The following is a 19,326-nucleotide window of genomic DNA, read 5'->3' on the forward strand; positions in this document are numbered from 1 at the left end:
TCTCTCTGTGTCTCTCTCTCTGTGTCTCTCTCTCTGTGTCTCTCTCTCTGTGTCTCTCTCTCTGTGTCTCTCTCTCTGTGTCTCTCTCTCTGTCTCTCTCTCTGTGTCTCTCTCTCTGTCTCTCTCTGTGTCTCTCTCTCTGTGTCTCTCTCTGTGTCTCTCTCTCTGTGTCTCTCTCTCTGTGTCTCTCTCTCTCTCTGTGTCTGTCTCTCTCTCTCTCTGTGTCTGTCTCTCTGTGTCTCTCTCTCTGTGTCTCTCTCTCTGTGTCTCTCTCTCTGTGTCTCTCTCTCTGTGTCTCTCTCTCTGTGTGTGTGAAGGAGGTGATTGAAGCGATAGCAGAAAGTGCATTCAAGGCCTCTCCCTATCCCCTCATCCTCTCCTTCGAAAACCACGTTGACTCGTGAGTGAAGCATTCTGGGTAGTGAGAAGGGAAATCCTGAGAACCCTCAATTCAATGGGCTTTATCTGAAACATATATGTTGCCAAAGCAAATGAAATAGACAAAAAAAAATAATAATTTAACAAGAAAAACATTAGTAAACACCACACCGACAAAGGTTTTCAAATGTTACGTTCTGTCTCTCGCAGGGCGAAGCAGCAGGCCAAGATGGCGGAGTATTGTCAAAGTATCTTTGGAGACGCCCTTCTCATCGACCCTCTGGAGAAATACCCGGTGAGTCTGGGATCCGGGGTGAGAGGTCAGGAAGGTTGAGTGTCTGCAGATTCTCTGTCACCGATTTAGTTAGGAACTCCCCTCAGCAGGTCAGCTATTATTTGGACATTCAATTGAAAAGAAACAACCAATTTAGCCGAGAGAAACACGGCCCTGGCTTAGCGGGAGGTAAACCGTGGGTTTGGGCTACTTTAGGACAGTGGAGGCTGTTGAGGGGAGGACGACACATTACTAATGTCTGGAACAGAGGGAATGGAATGAAACACCTGGAAACAGAACGGTTGATGCATTTGACACCATTCTGCTCCAGCCATTACCACGAGCCCGTCCTCCCCACCAACCTCCTGTGAATTAGGAACCCTACTGATCCCAGCTCAGCCCTTACACTAGCCCTGTTAATATATTGTATTATGTGTTGTCTAACAGCTGATCCCAGCTCAGCCCTTACACTAGCCCTGTTAATGTATTGTATTATGTGTTGTCTAACAGCTGATCCCAGCTCAGCCCTTACACTAGCCCTGTTAATGTATTGTATTATGTGTTCTCTAACAGCTGATCCCAGCTCAGCCCTTACACTAGCCCTGTTAATGTATTGTATTATGGGTTCTCTAACAGCTGATCCCAGCTCAGCCCTTACACTAGCCCTGTTAATGTATTGTATTATGGGTTGTCTAACAGCTGATCCCAGCTCAGCCCTTACACTAGCCCTGTTAATGTATTGTATTATGTGTTGTCTAACAGCTGATCCCAGCTCAGTGCTTACACTAGCCCTGTTAATGTATTGTATTATGTGTTCTCTAACAGCTGATCCCAGCTCAGCCCTTACACTAGCCCTGTTAATGTATTGTATTATGTGTTCTCTAACAGCTGATCCCAGCTCAGCCCTTACACTAGCCCTGTTAATGTATTGTATTATGTGTTGTCTAACAGCTGATCCCAGCTCAGCCCTTACACTAGCCCTGTTAATGTATTGTATTATGTGTTGTCTAACAGCTGATCCCAGCTCAGCCCTTACACTAGCCCTGTTAATGTATTGTATTATGTGTTCTCTAACAGCTGATCCCAGCTCAGCCCTTACACTAGCCCAGTTAATGTATTGTATTATGTGTTGTCTAACAGCTGATCCCAGCTCAGCCCTTACACTAGCCCAGTTAATGTATTGTATTATGTGTTCTCTAACAGCTGATCCCAGCTCAGCCCTTACACTAGCCCAGTTAATGTATTGTATTATGTGTTGTCTAACAGCTGATCCCAGCTCAGCCCTTACACTAGCCATGTTAATGTATTGTATTATGTGTTGTCTAACAGCTGATCCCAGCTCAGTGCTTACACTAGCCCAGTTAATGTATTGTATTATGTGTTCTCTAACAGCTGATCCCAGCTCAGCCCTTACACTAGCCCAGTTAATGTATTGTATTATGTGTTGTCTAACAGCTGATCCCAGCTCAGCCCTTACACTAGCCCTGTTAATGTATTGTATTATGTGTTCTCTAACAGCTGATCCCAGCTCAGCCCTTACACTAGCCCAGTTAATGTATTGTATTATGTGTTGTCTAACAGCTGATCCCAGCTCAGCCCTTACACTAGCCCTGTTAATGTATTGTATTATGTGTTCTCTAACAGCTGATCCCAGCTCAGCCCTTACACTAGCCCTGTTAATGTATTGTATTATGTGTTGTCTAACAGCTGATCCCAGCTCAGTGCTTACACTAGCCCTGTTAATGTATTGTATTATGTGTTGTCTAACAGCTGATCCCAGCTCAGCCCTTACACTAGCCCTGTTAATGTATTGTATTATGTGTTGTCTAACAGCTGATCCCAGCTCAGCCCTTACACTAGCCCAGTTAATGTATTGTATTATGTGTTGTCTAACAGCTGATCCCAGCTCAGCCCTTACACTAGCCCAGTTAATGTATTGTATTATGTGTTGTCTAACAGCTGATCCCAGCTCAGCCCTTACACTAGCCCTGTTAATGTATTGTATTATGTGTTCTCTAACAGCTGATCCCAGCTCAGTGCTTACACTAGCCCTGTTAATGTATTGTATTATGTGTTGTCTAACAGCTGATCCCAGCTCAGTGCTTACACTAGCCCTGTTAATGTATTGTATTATGTGTTCTCTAACAGCTGATCCCAGCTCAGCCCTTACACTAGCCCAGTTAATGTATTGTATTATGTGTTGTCTAACAGCTGATCCCAGCTCAGCCCTTACACTAGCCCAGTTAATGTATTGTATTATGTGTTGTCTAACAGCTGATCCCAGCTCAGCCCTTACACTAGCCCTGTTAATGTATTGTATTATGTGTTCTCTAACAGCTGATCCCAGCTCAGTGCTTACACTAGCCCTGTTAATGTATTGTATTATGTGTTCTCTAACAGCTGATCCCAGCTCAGTGCTTACACTAGCCCTGTTAATGTATTGTATTATGTGTTCTCTAACAGCTGATCCCAGCTCAGCCCTTACACTAGCCCAGTTAATGTATTGTATTATGTGTTGTCTAACAGCTGATCCCAGCTCAGCCCTTACCGTCGCCTCAGGAGCTGCTGGGTAAGATCTTGATCAAAAACAAGAAGAAGCACCACCACAGAGCGTCCACCAGGGGCAGTCTGAGGAGGAGGACCGGAGAGACGGACAGTCTGGGACAGACTTCACCTCTTAACGGTATTCACTGTCTACACACACACACACACACACACACACACACACACACACACACACACACACACACACACACACACACACACACACACACACACACACACACACACACACACACACACACACACACACACACACACACACACACACACACACACACACACACACGTAAAGTAAGTATGGACACACACACGTAAAGTAAGTATGGACACACACACACACAGACATTTAGAGTATAGTACACACAAACCTACATACACTTCCAAATGTTGTATTATGTTGTGCCGTGTGACTTTTCCTGTAGTGGTATGCAGTACATATTTGACAAGAGTATGTATTTCCTGTAGTGGTATGCAGTACATATTGACGAGTATGTATTTCCTGTAGTGATTTTCAGTATATTGACAAGTATTTATTTATTTTTTGTTTGTTTAGACTGTCATTTCAGTGACAGTGATGGAGGCCAGCTGCTATCCAATGGGGAAGAGAGGCTGGCAGACAGGCTGGTTAAAGATGGAGATCCTCGCAAATCTATTGGTCAGTTCACTTCCTGAATGATCAAACATGCTGGGGGTGGGAGAGAGGGATGGATGGACATACATAGGTAACATGTTTACATGTGTTCTGGTAGGAGGGGAGGGAGAAAGTGATGAGGAGGAGGAAGAAGAACCAGTGGCTGAACTGAAGAAACCAAACTCTGATGAGGTGAGTCCTCTACTAATTGATTGATTGTCGCTTATTGTTCCCTGAAGTGTGTTCTATTTACTTTGGTCGTCCCAGTGAGCAAATGAACACGCAATGGTTCTATGTATCTTTTTTATTGACCTCTCACTCGGTCTCTCTGTCTCGGTCTCTGTCTCTCTGTGTCTCGGTCTCTCTGTGTCTCGGTCTCTCTGTGTCTCGGTCTCTCTGTGTCTCGGTCTCTCTGTGTCTCGGTCTCTCTGTGTCTCGGTCTCTCTGTGTCTCGGTCTCTCTGTGTCTCGGTCTCTCTGTGTCTCGGTCTCTCTGTGTCTCGGTCTCTGTGTCTCGGTCTCTCTGTGTCTCGGTCTCTGTGTCTCGGTCTCTCGGTGTCTCGGTCTCTCGGTGTCTCGGTCTCTCTGTGTCTCGGTCTCTCTGTGTCTCGGTCTCTCTGTCTCTCTGTCTCGGTCTCTCTGTCTCGGTCTCTCTGTCTCGGTCTCTCTGTCTCGGTCTCTCTGTCTCGGTCTCTCGGTGTCTCGGTCTCTCGGTCTCTCGGTCTCTCGGTGTCTCGGTGTCTCGGTCTCTCGGTGTCTCGGTCTCTCGGTGTCTCGGTGTCTCGGTCTCTCGGTGTCTCGGTCTCTCGGTGTCTCGGTCTCTCGGTGTCTCGGTCTCTCTGTGTCTGTCTCTCGCTCTCGGTCTCTCTGTCTCTTTGTCTCTCGCTCTCTCGGTCTCTCGGTGTCTCGGTCTCTCGGTGTCTCGGTCTCTCGGTGTCTCGGTCTCTCGGTGTCTCGGTCTCTCTGTGTCTCGGTCTCTCGGTCTCGGTCTCTCTGGCTCGGTCTCGGTCTCTGTCTCTCTCGGTCTCTGTCTCGCTCTCGGTCTCTCTGTCTCTTTGTCTCTCGCTCTCTATTTGTCTCTTTGTCTCTCGCTCTCTATTTGTCTCTCGGTCTCTCTGTCTCTTTGTCTCTCGCTCTCTATTTGTCTCTTTGTCTCTTTGTCTCTTTGTCTCTCTGTCTCTCTGTCTCTCTGTCTCTCTGTCTCTCTGTCTCTCTGTCTCTCTGTCTCTTTGTCTCTCTGTCTCTCTGTCTCTCTGTCTCTCTGTCTCTCTGTCTCTCTGTCTCTCTGTCTCTCTGTCTCTGTGTCTCTGTGTCTCTCGGTCTCTCGGTCTCTCGGTCTCTTTGTCTCTCGCTCTCTATTTGTCTCTTTGTCTCTCGGTCTCTTTGTCTCTCGCTCTCTATTTGTCTCTCTGTCTCTTTGTCTCTCGCTCTCTATTTGTCTCTCGGTCTCTCTGTCTCTTTGTCTCTCACTCTCTATTTGTCTCTTTGTCTCTCGGTCTCTTTGTCTCTCGCTCTCTATTTGTCTCTCTCTCTCTATTTGTCTCTCGGTCTCTTTGTCTCTCGCTCTCTCTGTGTCTCGGTCTCTCTGTCTCGGTCTCTCTGTCTCGGTCTCTCTGTCTCGGTCTCTCTGTCTCGGTGTCTCGGTCTCTCTGTCTCGGTCTCTCTGTCTCGGTCTCTCTGTCTCGGTCTCTCTGTCTCGGTCTCTCTGTCTCGGTCTCTCTGTCTCTCTTTGTCTTTCTTTCTGTCTCTCTGTCTCAGTTCAGTTTCAATTTAAGGGGCTTTATTGGCATGGGGAACATATTTTTACATTGCCAAAGTAAGTGAAATCAACAAAAATTAGCATGGGGAACTAGAAGTGTCAGTGAGATGGCAAGGCGATGTAGGCCTCCAGGATAATTTAGCTGAATTACGTAGGGACCTGGGCAGTTTTTTCCAGGTTAAAGCAAAGGGTGCACTGGTAAGAGCCAGGTTCTCCATGCTCAAGGAGATGGATGCTCCCAGCTCCTTCTTCTTTGGTTTGGAAAGACAAGGCTGTCTGATGGGCGGGTGACCTCTGTGGTGGGGGAGACGCGGGAGCGGACTGTGGAGTTTTATACCGACTTGTATAGGGCAGAAATGTGTGATCCTGAGTGTGCTCAGGTCTTGTTTGCAGAACTCCCTAAACTCTCTCGGGCACAGAGGGATGAAATGGACATTTTCCCTGTTGTCCCGATAACTGGCAGAGGCTGTGACCCAGATGACCCCCGGCTGAGCCCCGGGGGTCGATGGAGTTTTATAATAAATTCTGGGGAATAATTGGACTGGACTTCCTGTGCGTGAATGGGCCGGGTAAGAAATTAAACTTAAGAACTAGATTTAAGAACTGGAGGCCTGAGGCATTGGTCTGTGCGGACTACAAGATATTTGCCAAGGTCCTCGCTAATAGACTGAAGTCCCATCTGGACTCTATAGTACACAAGGACCAGACATATTGTGTGCCGGGACGTTCAATCAGGGACATGTTGGACTTGTCGAGAGGTTCTAATGTGGACTTTGGACTGGTCTCTTTAGATCAAGAGAAGGCTTTTGATAGAGTGGATCATGAGTATCTGTTTAATGTATTATCTGTGTTTGGGTTCGGGAAGAGTTTTGTGACCTGTGTGAAGCTGTTGTATGCTGGGGCGTCATGTGTGGTCAAGGTGGGAGGGGGGCTCAGTAGGCCTTTCTGGGTGAGGCGGGGCATTAGACAAGGATGCCCTCTATCTGGGCAGTTATATACACTTGTCATTGAGAGTACAGTGACTGTTATATCACGACGGAGGACAGGGTGGATCTGGAGAGTACGGTGACTGTTATATCACGACAGAGGACAGGGTGGATCTGGAGAGTACGGTGACTGCTATATCACGACGGAGGACAGGGTGGATCTGGAGAGTACGGTGACTGCTATATCACGACGGAGGACAGGGTGGATCTGGAGAGTACGGTGACTGCTATATCACGACGGAGGACAGGGTGGAACTGGAAAGTTACGGTGACTGCTATATCACGACGGAGGACAGGGTGGATCTGGAGAGTACGGTGACTGCTATATCACGACGGAGGACAGGGTGGATCTGGAGAGTACGGTGACTGCTATATCACGACGGAGGACAGGGTGGATCTGGAGAGTACGGTGACTGCTATATCACGACGGAGGACAGGGTGGAACTGGAGAGTACGGTGACTGCTATATCACGACGGAGGACGGGGTGGATCTGGAGAGTACGGTGACTGCTTTCAGGTTAAAGGTGGAGCAGAGACTGCTATACCGTACTGATATCGGGTGGAGGGAACTAGCATGCACGCTGCTGAGGAGAGCTGGCGGATTAGGGTTGGACCGGCAGCTGTTCCTCATGAAGTTGGAGGGGCTGAGTACAGCAGGTCTCTCCAGGGTTTTACTGTGCAGTGCTGAGGGCCTGGCAGCTGCTAAGGCCCACACCAGAAAGGGGGGTGGAGCCTGGGCTGTGGGTGTGGGAGGAGCCTATCTTCCACAACCCAGACATACCTTTGAGATCGGTTCAGTAGGCCACCCTGCAGAGGCAACTGATGGCAGGGGGTTTACTAAGGCTGCGTGACCTGCGGCTGCTGGGAGAGGAGGGGTGGAAAACACCGGAAGTCTTGGCACAACAAACAGGAATAACGTCTCTTAGGCTGCTGGAGAGATTCCTGGAGGAGGTCCAGGAGGCACTGTCTGAGCCAGTAAGGGGGGTGGGGGGTGTTTGAGCGCCCAAAGGGGGAGGGCCACCAATGTTTCCGCCACGGCATGTGACGGCAGAGACTGGAGACTGGGGGTCTGGAGGATTTAGATTTTAACACTGAGCCTGGGGGAGTTTGAGGGGGTGGGAGGTAAAGCCCTCTACAACCTCTGCATTAAGGTGAGGAACATTAGGAGACTAACAGGAGTGAGGGCACATCAGTGGCAGGGGGTATGTGGAGCGGAGAGTATGGTGGGTTTTAGATGGAGGGCGCTCTACAAACCCCCAGTACCAAAGAGGTCAGGGGACCTTCAGTGGAGGGTTCTTCATGGAGCCCTGGCCACTAACGGCTGGTTGGTACGAGTTGAACCGGGAGTCTGTGTCATGAGTGAAACTGTGCATCATGTGTTTTCTGTGTGCGCCAGGTTAATGCCGTTAATGTCTCTGTTGGAATGTCTGTATGAGAGGTCGGGGATGGTTTTTACTGTTGGTATGTTTATAATGGGTTACAGGTATTCAAATAAGAAGAATGCCAAATGTGTGTTGTTGAATTTTCTGTTTGCTCAGGCAACAAGTAGCTAACAAATAGGAGCAGGGTCAACAGTGGGGGGGGGGGGGGGTGTAGGGTTGAATTTGAGTTCTATAAAATGATAAAACGCGTGGAGATGTTTCAGGAGATATGGTGTGTTGGGGGGGCCGTCTGTATGGTTGGGGAAGATGTGTCAGGAGATATGGTGTGTTGGGGGGCCGTCTGTATGGCTGGGGAAGATGTGTCAGGAGATATGGTGTGTTGGGGGGCCGTCTGTATAGCTGGGAAGATGTTTCAGGAGATATGGTGTGTTGGGGGGCTGTCTGTATGGCTGGGGAAGATGTTTCAGGAGATATGGTGTGTTGGGGGGCTGTCTGTATGGCTGGGGAAGATGTGTCAGGAGATATGGTGTGTTGGGGGGCTGTCTGTATGGCTGGGGAAGATGTGTCAGGAGATATGGTGTGTTGGGGGGCTGTCTGTATAGCTGGGAAGATGTTTCAGGGGATATGGTGTGTTGGGGGGCTGTCTGTATAGCTGGGAAGATGTGTCAGGAGATATGGTGTGTTGGGGGGCTGTCTGTATAGCTGGGAAGATGTTTCAGGGGATATGGTGTGTTGGGGGGCTGTCTGTATAGCTGGGAAGATGTTTCAGGGGATATGGTGTGTTGGGGGGGCTGTCTGTATAGCTGGGAAGATGTTTCAGGAGATATGGTGTGTTGGGGGGCCGTCTGTATGGTTGGGGAAGATGTTTCAGGGGATATGGTGTGTTGGGGGGCCGTCTGTATGGCTGGGGAAGATGTTTCAGGGGATATGGTGTGTTGGGGGGCCGTCTGTATGGCTGGGGAAGATGTTTCAGGAGATATGGTGTGTTGGGGGCCGTCTGTATGGTTGGGGGAGATGTTTCAGGAGATATGGTGTGTTGGGGGGCCGTCTGTATGGTTGGGGGAGATGTTTCAGGAGATATGGTGTGTTGGGGGGCCGTCTGTATGGTTGGGGGAGATGTTTCAGGAGATATGGTGTGTTGGGGGGCCGTCTGTATGGTTGGGGAAGATGTTTCAGGAGATATGGTGTGTTGGGGGGCCGTCTGTATGGTTGGGGAAGATGTGTCAGGAGATATGGTGTGTTGGGGGGGCCCGTCTGTATGGTTGGGGAAGATGTTTCAGGAGATATGGTGTGTTGGGGGGCCGTCTGTATGATTGGGGAAGATGTTTCAGGGGATATGGTGTGTTGGGGGCCGTCTGTATGGTTGGGGAAGATGTTTCAGGGGATATGGTGTGTTGGGGGCCGTCTGTATGATTGGGGAAGATGTTTCAGGGGATATGGTGTGTTGGGGGGCCGTCTGTATGGTTGGGGAAGATGTTTCAGGGGATATGGTGTGTTGGGGGGCCGTCTGTATGGTTGGGGAAGATGTTTCAGGGGATATGGTGTGTTGGGGGGGGCCGTCTGTATGGTTGGGGAAGATGTTTCAGGGGATATGGTGTGTTGGGGGGCCGTCTGTATGGTTGGGGAAGATGTTTCAGGAGATATGGTGTGTTGGGGGGCCGTCTGTATGGTTGGGGAAGATGTTTCAGGGGATATGGTGTGTTGGGGGGCCGTCTGTATGGTTGGGGAAGATGTTTCAGGGGATATGGTGTGTTGGGGGGCCGTCTGTATGGTTGGGGAAGATGTTTCAGGGGATATGGTGTGTTGGGGGGCCGTCTGTATGGTTGGGGAAGATGTTTCAGGGGATATGGTGTGTTGGGGGGCTGTCTGTATGGCTGGGGAAGAAGTGTTGGATATATGGTTGTGGAGGTGAGGTTTTGGTTTTGGTTATTGTGATTTGTGGTGTTGTACCGTGGGGTAGAGGGTAAGGTGAGTACGCAGCACAGGTGATATTTGTTTTTTAAAGGGGTGTGGGGGGGTGAGGTTTTAATGAAATGAAGTGAGGATGTGCCATTAAAGAAAGACAAGTCAAAGTCTCTCTGTCTCTCTGTCTCTCTCTCAGGGTACTGCTAGTAGTGAGGTGAACGCAACAGAGGAGATGTCTACTCTGGTCAACTACATAGAACCTGTCAAGTTCAAGAGCTTTGAGGTCGCAAACAGTGAGTGTGTGTGTGTGGGAGGCCTAACCTCCCCTCTCATGTAGAGCATGACTCACTCATAGTTCATAGTCAGCCAACACACACTGATTTATTTAGCTGATGTTAATATACTCTCTCGTTCTCTCTCTCTCTCTCATACTCTCTCTCTCTCTCATACTCTCTCTCTCTCTCATTCTCTCTCTCTCTCTCATACTCTCTCTCTCTCTCTCTCTCTCTCTCTCTCATACTCTCTCTCTCATACTCTCTCTCTCTCTCTCTCATACTCTCTCTCTCTCTCGTTCTCTCTCTCTCTCTCTCTCTCTCGTTCTCTCTCTCTCTCGTACTCTCTCTCTCTCGTACTCTCTCTCTCTCATACTCTCTCTCTCTCATACTCTCTCTCTCTCTCTCGTACTCTCTCTCTCTCGTACTCTCTCTCTCTCGTTCTCTCTCTCTCTCGTTCTCTCTCTCTCTCTCTCTCGTTCTCTCTCTCTCTCTCATACTCTCTCACACTCTCTCATACTCTCTCTCTCTCTCGTTCTCTCTCTCTTGTTCTCTCTTGTTCTCTCTCTCTCTTGTTCTCTCTTGTTCTCTCTCGTTCTCTCTCGTTCTCTCTCTCTCTCTCTCTCTCAGAGAGGAATAAGTATTTTGAGATGTCGTCGTTCGTTGAGACTAAGGGTATGGACACCCTGAAGAGTGCCCCCATTGAGTTTGTTGAGTACAATAAGAAGCAGCTGAGTCGTATCTATCCTAAGGGCACCAGGGTAGACAGCTCCAACTACATGCCTCAACTCTTCTGGAACGTCGGCTGTCAGATGGTGGCACTGAACTTTCAGACTCTTGGTAAGCTCCTTCTTTTCATTTCCTTCTCCCTCGTTTCCTCCCCTCATTATTCCCCCTCGCTCCATCTCCATCTCTCTCGCTCTCTATCCCTATCCCTCTTTCTTCAGCTCTCTCACTCGCACACTCTCTCTCTCTCTCCCCAATCTCAATTCAAAGGGGCTTTATTGACATGGGAAACGTGTTAACATTGCCAATGCAAGTGAAGTAGATAATAAACAAAAATGAAATAAACAGTAAAAATAGTCTCAATAGCAAGGCTATGCTCACTGAGTCTGTACATAGTCAAAGCTTTCCTTAAGTTTGAGTCAGTCACAGTGGTCAGGTATTCTGCAACTGTGTACTCTCTGTTTAGGCCGCCGGACCAGCTTGCTTAGGGGACTCTTCTCCAGATTCATCTCTCTGTAGGTGATGGCTTTGTTATGGAAGGTTTGGGAATTGCTTCCTTTTAGGTGGTTGTAGAATTTAACGTCTCTTTTCTGGATTTTGATAATTAGCAGGTATCGGCCTAATTCTGCTCTGCATCCATTATTTGGTGTTTTACGTTGTACACTGAGGATATTTTTGCAGAATTCTGCATGCTGAGTCTCAATTTGGTGTTTGTCCCATTTTGTGTATTCTTGGTTGCTGAGCGGACCCCAGACCTCACAACCATAAAGGGCAATGGGCTCTATAACTGATTCAAGTATTTTTAGCCAGATCCTAATTGGTATGTCAAATTTTATGTTCCTTTTGATGGCGTAGAAGGCCCTTCTTGCCTCTTCTCTCAGATCGTTCACAGCTTTGTGGAAGTTACTTTTTATAGTCCCGTACCTCTTCAAACATTCAACCTCCGGCTGTACCCCCTCTTGCACCAGGGTCAGCTGTACCCCCTCTAGCACCAGGGTCAGCTGTACCCCCTCTAGCACCAGGGTCAGCTGTACCCCCTCTAGCACCAGGGTCAGCTGTACCCCCTCTTGCACCAGGGTCAGCTGTACCCCCTCTAGCACCAGGGTCAGCTGTACCCCCTCTTGCACCAGGGTCAGCTGTACCCCCTCTTGCACCAGGGTCAGCTGTACCCCCTCTAGCACCAGGGTCAGCTGTACCCCCTCTTGCACCAGGGTCAGCGCACTCTGAATTGTTTGGTTTTTTGCCATTTTTGTAAGCCTGATAAACACACACACTATACAATACAATTATTAAACAGAAGAATGAGAGTTTTTGTCACAGCCAGTGGGAAGTGACAAAGAGTTTTTATAGGACCACGGCACAAATAATAATATAATAATAATAAATAATTTGCTCTTTATTTAATCATCATACATATAAAAATGTATTTGTTCCTCGAAAATTGTGAGTAACTCACCACAAGTTAATGAGAAGGGTGTGCTTGAAAGGAAGCACATAACTCTGCAATGTTGGGTTGTATTAGAGAGAGTCTCAGTCTTAAATCATTTTCGACACACAGTCTGTGCCTGTATTTAGTTTTCATGCTAGTGAGGGCCGAGAATCCACTCTCACATAGGTACCTGGTAGCAAAAGGGCATCAGTGTCTTAACAGAGCGATTTGCCAAGGCAGGATACTCTGAGCACAGCTCAATCCAGAAATCTGGCAGTGGCTTCTGATTAAATTCAATTGTCACAGAACCGCTTGTTACAATTTCGATGAGGCTCTCTTGTTTAGATCGGTAAGTGGACTGGAGGCAGGGCATGAAAGGGATAACGAATCCAGTTGTTTGTGTCATCCGTTTCGGGAAAGTACCTGCGTAATTGCACACCCAACTCACTCAGGTGATTCGCTGTATCATATTTGACATTGTCCATAAGCTTGAGTTCATTTGCACACAAAAAAATCATACAATGATGGTAAGACCTGTGTGTTGTCCTTGTTAATGCAGACAGAGAAGAGCTCCAACTTCTTAAATCACAGCCTCAATTTTGTCCCGCACATTCAATATAGTTGTAGAGACGCCCTGTAATCCTAGATTCAGATCATTCAGGCGAGAGACAGGCCAGTTGTGTGAGAAACTCGTCATTATGCAAGCGGTCAGACAAGTGAAAATTATGGTCAGTAAAGAAATGAGAGCCCAAGAGCCTCCTGGTGGATGCTGCAGTATACCCAAGAGCCTCCTGGTGGATGCTGCAGTGTAACCAAGAGCCTCCTGGTGGATGCTGCAGTGTACCCAAGAGCCTCCTGGTGGATGCTGCAGTGTTCCCAAGAGCCTCCTGGTGGATGCTGCAGTGTACCCAAGAGCCTCTCGGTGGATGCTGCAGTGTACCCAAGAGCCTCCTGGTGGATGCTGCAGTGTACCCAAGAGCCTCCTGGTGGATGCTGCAGTGTACCCAAGAGCCTCCTGGTGGATGCTGCAGTGTTCCCAAGAGCCTCTCGGTGGATGCTGCAGTGTTCCCAAGAGCCTCTCGGTGGATGCTGCAGTGTACCCGAGAGCCTCCTGGTGGATGCTGCAGTGTACCCAAGAGCCTCCTGGTGGATGCTGCAGTGTTCCCAAGAGCCTCCTGGTGGATGCTACAGTGTTCCCAAGTGGCGTCGGGAGAAACTGCTTGCAAGCGCGTTACCATTCCACTATGTCTCCCTGTTATGACTTTTGCACCATCAGTACAGATACCAACACATCTTGATCACCAAAGTCCATTTGATGTCACAAAGCTGTCCAGTACTTTAAAAAATATCCTCTCCTGTTGTCCTGGTGTCCAGTGGTTTGCAGAAGAGGATGTCTTCCTTTATTGACTCTCCCATAAACGTAACGGACATATCCGCAGCAGCAGGAAGAATTAAGTCCTCCACTATAGTATTGGTGCTTGCCTGTCCTGGCCACTCCTCCACTATAGTATGGTGCTTGCCTGTCCTGGCCACTCCTCCACTATAGTATGGTGCTTGCCTGTCCTGGCCACTCCTCCACTATAGTATTGGTGCTTGCCTGTCCTAGCCACTCCTCCACTATAGTATGGTGCTTGCCTGTCCTGGCCACTCCTCCACTATAGTATGGTGCTTGCCTGTCCTGGCCACTCCTCCACAATAGTATGGTGCTTGCCTGTCCTGGCCACTCGGTAGTTCACCATATAAGACTCTTCTAGCACCTTCTTATTAATGGTATCTGTTGCTTTTATACTTGTCTTACTACTCGAAAGTCCTCTTTATTCTCACTCCAAAAACTCCCGTGGCTTATTTTTCAAATTGTCATGTTTCGTTTCTAAATGTCTGCGCAAGAGTGAAGGTTTCCCTCGAGAGTAACGGTTAATGTGATTGGATGTTAATTATTTGACTAGGCTACTTGGATTTGACATTATGTTGTTATTTCGCTGAACTCTCGATGGTTTAATTTCATTTTAGGCAGTGATATGAGGCAACTCAGGCGAGAGAACTCCCCCGTTGGAAAATATAAATGTACTGTTTGAAAATGTGAAGTCTTTTAAAAAAAAAATGTATTATATATTTTTTTAGATAATATTTTTATTATTTAAAAACAATGTGAATCACATTTTTATTTGGTGTACCCCAGTTTGGGAATACCTGCTCTGTTACCAGGGAAAATGTGTGTAGATAGAATTTGTATTTGTGGTCTTGGCAACTAGACCTTTTTTGGAACACCATTATTTTTGTCTTACTGTCAGGGCCCAGGTCTGACAGAATCTGTGCAGAACATCGAGGTGCTGCTGTAGGCCTTCCTTGGTTGGGGACAGAAGCACCAGGTCAACAGCAAACAGTAGACATTTGACTTCAGATTCTAGTAGGGTGAGGCCGGGTGCTGCACACTGTTCTAGTGCCCTCACCAATTCTTTGATATATATGTTGAAGCTGGTGGGGCTTAAGCTGCATCCCTGTCTCACCCCACAGCCCTATGGAAAGAAATGTGTGCTTTTTTGCCAATTTTAACCGCACACTTGTTGTTTGTGTACATGGATTTTATAATGTCATGTTTTTCCTCCAACACCACGTTCCATCAGTTTGTATAGCAGACCCCTTATTGCCAAATTGAGTCAAAATATTTTTTTTAATCAACAAAGCATGAGAAGACTTTGCCTATGTTTTGGTTTGTTTGTTTGTTTGTCAATTAGGGTGTGCAGTCTGTCGTATGGAAATTTGGTAAAAAGGCCATTTGATATTTGCTCAGTATTTGTTTTCGCTGAGGAAATGTATGAGTCTGCTGTTAATGATAATGCAGAGGATTTTCCCAAGATTGGATACCATAAACCCAAAAAGTCGTTTTGGAAGGTTTGTAATTTTGTCCTGTAGTTCATTGAATGAAAATGTAGAATCCAGTGGGTTCTGGTAGTCTTTAATAGTTGATTCTAAGACTTGTATTTGATCATGTATATGTTTTTGCATATCTCTCGCTCGCTCGCTTGCTTGCTTTCTTTCTCTCTCTCTCATTCTGTTCAGTCCTCTGTCCCCTTGTTTCACTTATTTCTATGACTGACAATCTCCCTCTCCCCCTCTCTCCCCCCTCCCCCCTCTCTCCTCCCTCTCTCCTCTCTCCCCTCTCTCTCCTCCCTCCCCCTCTCTCCTCCCTCCCCCTCTCTTAGACCTGCCCATGCAGTTGAACATGGGAGTATTTGAGTATAATGGCCACAGTGGCTACCTGCTGAAACCAGAGTTCATGAGACGGACAGACAAACACTTTGACCCCTTCACTGAGAACATTGTGGACGGCATCGTCGCCAACACCGTGAAGATCAGGGTGAGTGTGTGTGTGAGTGTGTGTGTGAGTGTGTGTGTGTGAGTGTGTGTGTGTGAGTGTGTGTGTGTGTGTGTGTGAGTGTGTGTGTGTGAGTGTGTGTGTGTGTGTGTGTGTGTGTGTGTGTGAGTGTGTGTGTGTGTGTGTGTGTGTGTGTGTGTGTGTGTGTGTGTGTGTGTGTGTGTGTGTGTGTGTGTGTGTGTGTGTGTGTGTGAGTGAGTGTGTGTGTGTGTGTGACCATCTTCTCTCCATCCCTCCATCTCCAGGTGATCTCGGGTCAGTTCCTGACCGATAAGAAAGTGGGCGTGTACGTGGAAGTGGACATGTTTGGACTTCCTGCCGACACAAAGAGGAAGTATCGCACCAGGACATCCAATGGGAACAGCCTGGACCCTGTCTGGGATGACGAGACATTTGTCTTCAACAAGGTAACGTTAACACAGCCTCAACACACGCATGAGTGCAAACTCACGAACCGAACACACACTCGCAGAAACACAAAGACACAACGTAACATCGCCCATCATGCTGGGAATGTCCATCTACTTCCAATTCCATTCATTTCAATAGGGCTCATTTGTTATCCCTGCATTGTGATAAAACGACAAATCATTTCTCTCCTCCTCTAAGTGGTCCTCTCCTCCTCTCTAGGTGGTCCTCTCCTCCTCTCTAGGTGGTCCTCTCCTCCTCTCTAGGTGGTCCTCTCCTCTCTAGGTGGTCCTCTCCTCCTCTCTAGGTGGTCCTCTCCTCCTCTCTAGGTGGTCCTCTCTAGGTGGTCCTCTCTAGGTGGTCCTCTCTAGGTGGTCCTCTCCTCCTCTCTAGGTGGTCCTCTCCTCCTCTAGGTGGTCCTCTCCTCCTCTAGGTGGTCCTCTCCTACTCTCTAGGTGGTCCTCTCCTCCTCTCTAGGTGGTCCTCTCCTCCTCTAGGTGGTCCTCTCTAGGTGGTCCACTCCTCCTCTAGGTGGTCCTCTCTAGGTGGTCCTCTCCTCCTCTCTAGGTGGTCCTCTCCTCCTCTCTAGGTGGTCCACTCCTCCTCTAGGTGGTCCTCTCTAGGTGGTCCTCTCCTCCTCTCTAGGTGGTCCTCTCCTCCTCTAGGTGGTCCTCTCTAGGTGGTCCTCTCCTCCTCTCTAGGTGGTCCTCTCCTCTTTAGGTGGACCTCTCTAGGTGGCCCTCTCCTCCTCTTTAGGTGGTCCTCTCTAGGTGGTCCTCTCTAGGTGGTCCTCTCTAGGTGGTCCTCTCCTCCTCTCTAGGTGGTCCTCTCTAGGTGGTCCTCTCTACCTCTCTAGGTGGTCCTCTCCACCTCTCTAGGTGGTCCTCTCCTCCTCTGTAGGTGGTCCTCTGTAGGTGGTCCTCTCCTCTTTAGGTGGCCCTCTCCTCCTCTTTAGGTGGTCCTCTCTAGGTGGTCCTCTCTAGGTGGTCCTCTCCTCCTCTAGGTGGTCCTCTCTAGGTGGTCCTCTCCTCCTTTCTAGGTGGTCCTCTCCTCTTTAGGTGGACCTCTCTAGGTGGCCCTCTCCTCCTCTCTAGGTGGTCCTCTCTAGGTGGTCCTCTCTAGGTGGTCCTCTCTAGGTGGTCCTCTCCTCCTCTCTAGGTGGTCCTCTCTAGGTGGTCCTCTCTAGGTGGTCCTCTCTAGGTGGTCCTCTCTAGGTGGTCCTCTCTAGGTGGTCCTCTCTACCTCTCTAGGTGGTCCTCTCCACCTCTCTAGGTGGTCCTCTCCTCCTCTGTAGGTGGTCCTCTGTAGGTGGTCCTCTCCTCTTTAGGTGGTCCTCTCCTCTCTAGGTGGTCCTCTCCTCTCTAGGTGGTCCTCTCTAGGTGTTCCTCTCTAGGTGGTCCTCTCTAGGTGGTCCTCTCCTCCTCTCTAGGTGGTCCTCTCTAGGTGGTCCTCTCTACCTCTCTAGCTGGTCCTCTCCACCTCTCTAGCTGGTCCTCTCCACCTCTCTAGGTGGTCCTCTGTAGGTGGTCCTCTGTAGGTGGTCCTCTCCTCTCTAGGTGGTCCTCTCCTCTCTAGGTGGTCCTCTCCTCTCTAGGTGGTCCTCTCTAGGTGGTCCTCTCTAGGTGGTCCTCTCCACCTCTCTAGGTGGTCCTCTCTAGGTGGTCCTCTCCACCTCTCTAGGTGGTCCTCTCTAGGTGGTCCTCTCTTTCTCTCTAGGTGGACCTCTTTTTCTCTCTAGGTGGTCCTCTCCTCCTCTCTAAGTGGTCCTCTCCTCCTCTCTAGGTGGTCCTCTCTAGGTGGTCCTCTCTAGGTGGTCCTCTCTAGGTGGTCCTCTCTAGGTGGTCCTCTCTTCCTCTCTAGGTGGTCCTCTCCTCCTCTAGGTGGTCCTCTCCTCCTCTAGGTGGTCCTCTCCTACTCTCTAGGTGGTCCTCTCCTCCTCTCTAGGTGGTCCTCTCCTCCTCTCTAGGTGGTCCTCTCCTCCTCTAGGTGGTCCTCTCTAGGTGGTCCACTCCTCCTCTAGGTGGTCCTCTCTAGGTGGTCCTCTCCTCCTCTCTAGGTGGTCCTCTCCTCCTCTCTAGGTGGTCCACTCCTCCTCTAGGTGGTCCTCTCTAGGTGGTCCTCTCCTCCTCTCTAGGTGGTCCTCTCCTCCTCTAGGTGGTCCTCTCTAGGTGGTCCTCTCCTCCTCTCTAGGTGGTCCTCTCCTCTTTAGGTGGACCTCTCTAGGTGGCCCTCTCCTCCTCTTTAGGTGGTCCTCTCTAGGTGGTCCTCTCTAGGTGGTCCTCTCTAGGTGGTCCTCTCCTCCTCTCTAGGTGGTCCTCTCTAGGTGGTCCTCTCTAGGTGGTCCTCTCTACCTCTCTAGGTGGTCCTCTCCACCTCTCTAGGTGGTCCTCTCCTCCTCTGTAGGTGGTCCTCTGTAGGTGGTCCTCTCCTCTTTAGGTGGTCCTCTCCTCTCTAGGTGGTCCTCTCATCTCTAGGTGGTCCTCTCCTCTCTAGGTGGCCCTCTCCTCCTCTTTAGGTGGTCCTCTCTAGGTGGTCCTCTCTAGGTGGTCCTCTCCTCCTCTAGGTGGTCCTCTCTAGGTGGTCCTCTCCTCCTTTCTAGGTGGTCCTCTCCTCTTTAGGTGGACCTCTCTAGGTGGCCCTATCCTCCTCTCTAGGTGGTCCTCTCTAAGTGGTCCTCTCTAGGTGGTCCTCTCTAGGTGGTCCTCTCCTCCTCTCTAGGTGGTCCTCTCTAGGTGGTCCTCTCTAGGTGGTCCTCTCTACCTCTCTAGGTGGTCCTCTCCACCTCTCTAGGTGGTCCTCTCCTCCTCTGTAGGTGGTCCTCTGTAGGTGGTCCTCTCCTCTGTAGGTGGTCCTCTCCTCTCTAGGTGGTCCTCTCCTCTCTAGGTGGTCCTCTCTAGGTGGTCCTCTCTAGGTGGTCCTCTCTAGGTGGTCCTCTCTAGGTGGTCCTCTCCTCCTCTCTAGGTGGTCCTCTCTAGGTGGTCCTCTCTACCTCTCTAGCTGGTCCTCTCCACCTCTCTAGCTGGTCCTCTCCACCTCTCTAGGTGGTCCTCTGTAGGTGATCCTCTGTAGGTGGTCCTCTCCTCTCTAGGTGGTCCTCTCCTCTCTAGGTGGTCCTCTCCTCTCTAGGTGGTCCTCTCTAGGTGGTCCTCTCTAGGTGGTCCTCTCTAGGTGGTCCTCTCTAGGTGGTCCTCTGTAAGTGGTCCTCTCTAGGTGGTCCTCTCCTCTCTAGGTGGTCCTCT

The 19,326-nt window shown here is 49.3% G+C and overlaps 1 protein-coding gene across 1 annotated transcript in view; it reads left to right on the forward strand.

The window, feature by feature from the left end:
• The window catches only part of LOC135510249 (1-phosphatidylinositol 4,5-bisphosphate phosphodiesterase beta-3-like), a 137,507-nt gene that overhangs the window by 91,774 nt on the left and 26,407 nt on the right, over window positions 1-19,326 (forward strand). Inside the window, 9 exon segments of the mRNA XM_064931049.1 lie at window positions 318-400; window positions 589-673; window positions 3,179-3,335; window positions 3,768-3,869; window positions 3,964-4,037; window positions 10,073-10,169; window positions 10,779-10,988; window positions 15,507-15,661; window positions 15,925-16,086. Of these exon segments, the coding sequence (XP_064787121.1) occupies window positions 318-400; window positions 589-673; window positions 3,179-3,335; window positions 3,768-3,869; window positions 3,964-4,037; window positions 10,073-10,169; window positions 10,779-10,988; window positions 15,507-15,661; window positions 15,925-16,086 (1,125 nt within the window).

Source organism: Oncorhynchus masou, chromosome 23, assembly GCF_036934945.1.
Source record: "Oncorhynchus masou masou isolate Uvic2021 chromosome 23, UVic_Omas_1.1, whole genome shotgun sequence".
Classification (NCBI taxonomy): domain Eukaryota; kingdom Metazoa; phylum Chordata; class Actinopteri; order Salmoniformes; family Salmonidae; genus Oncorhynchus; species Oncorhynchus masou.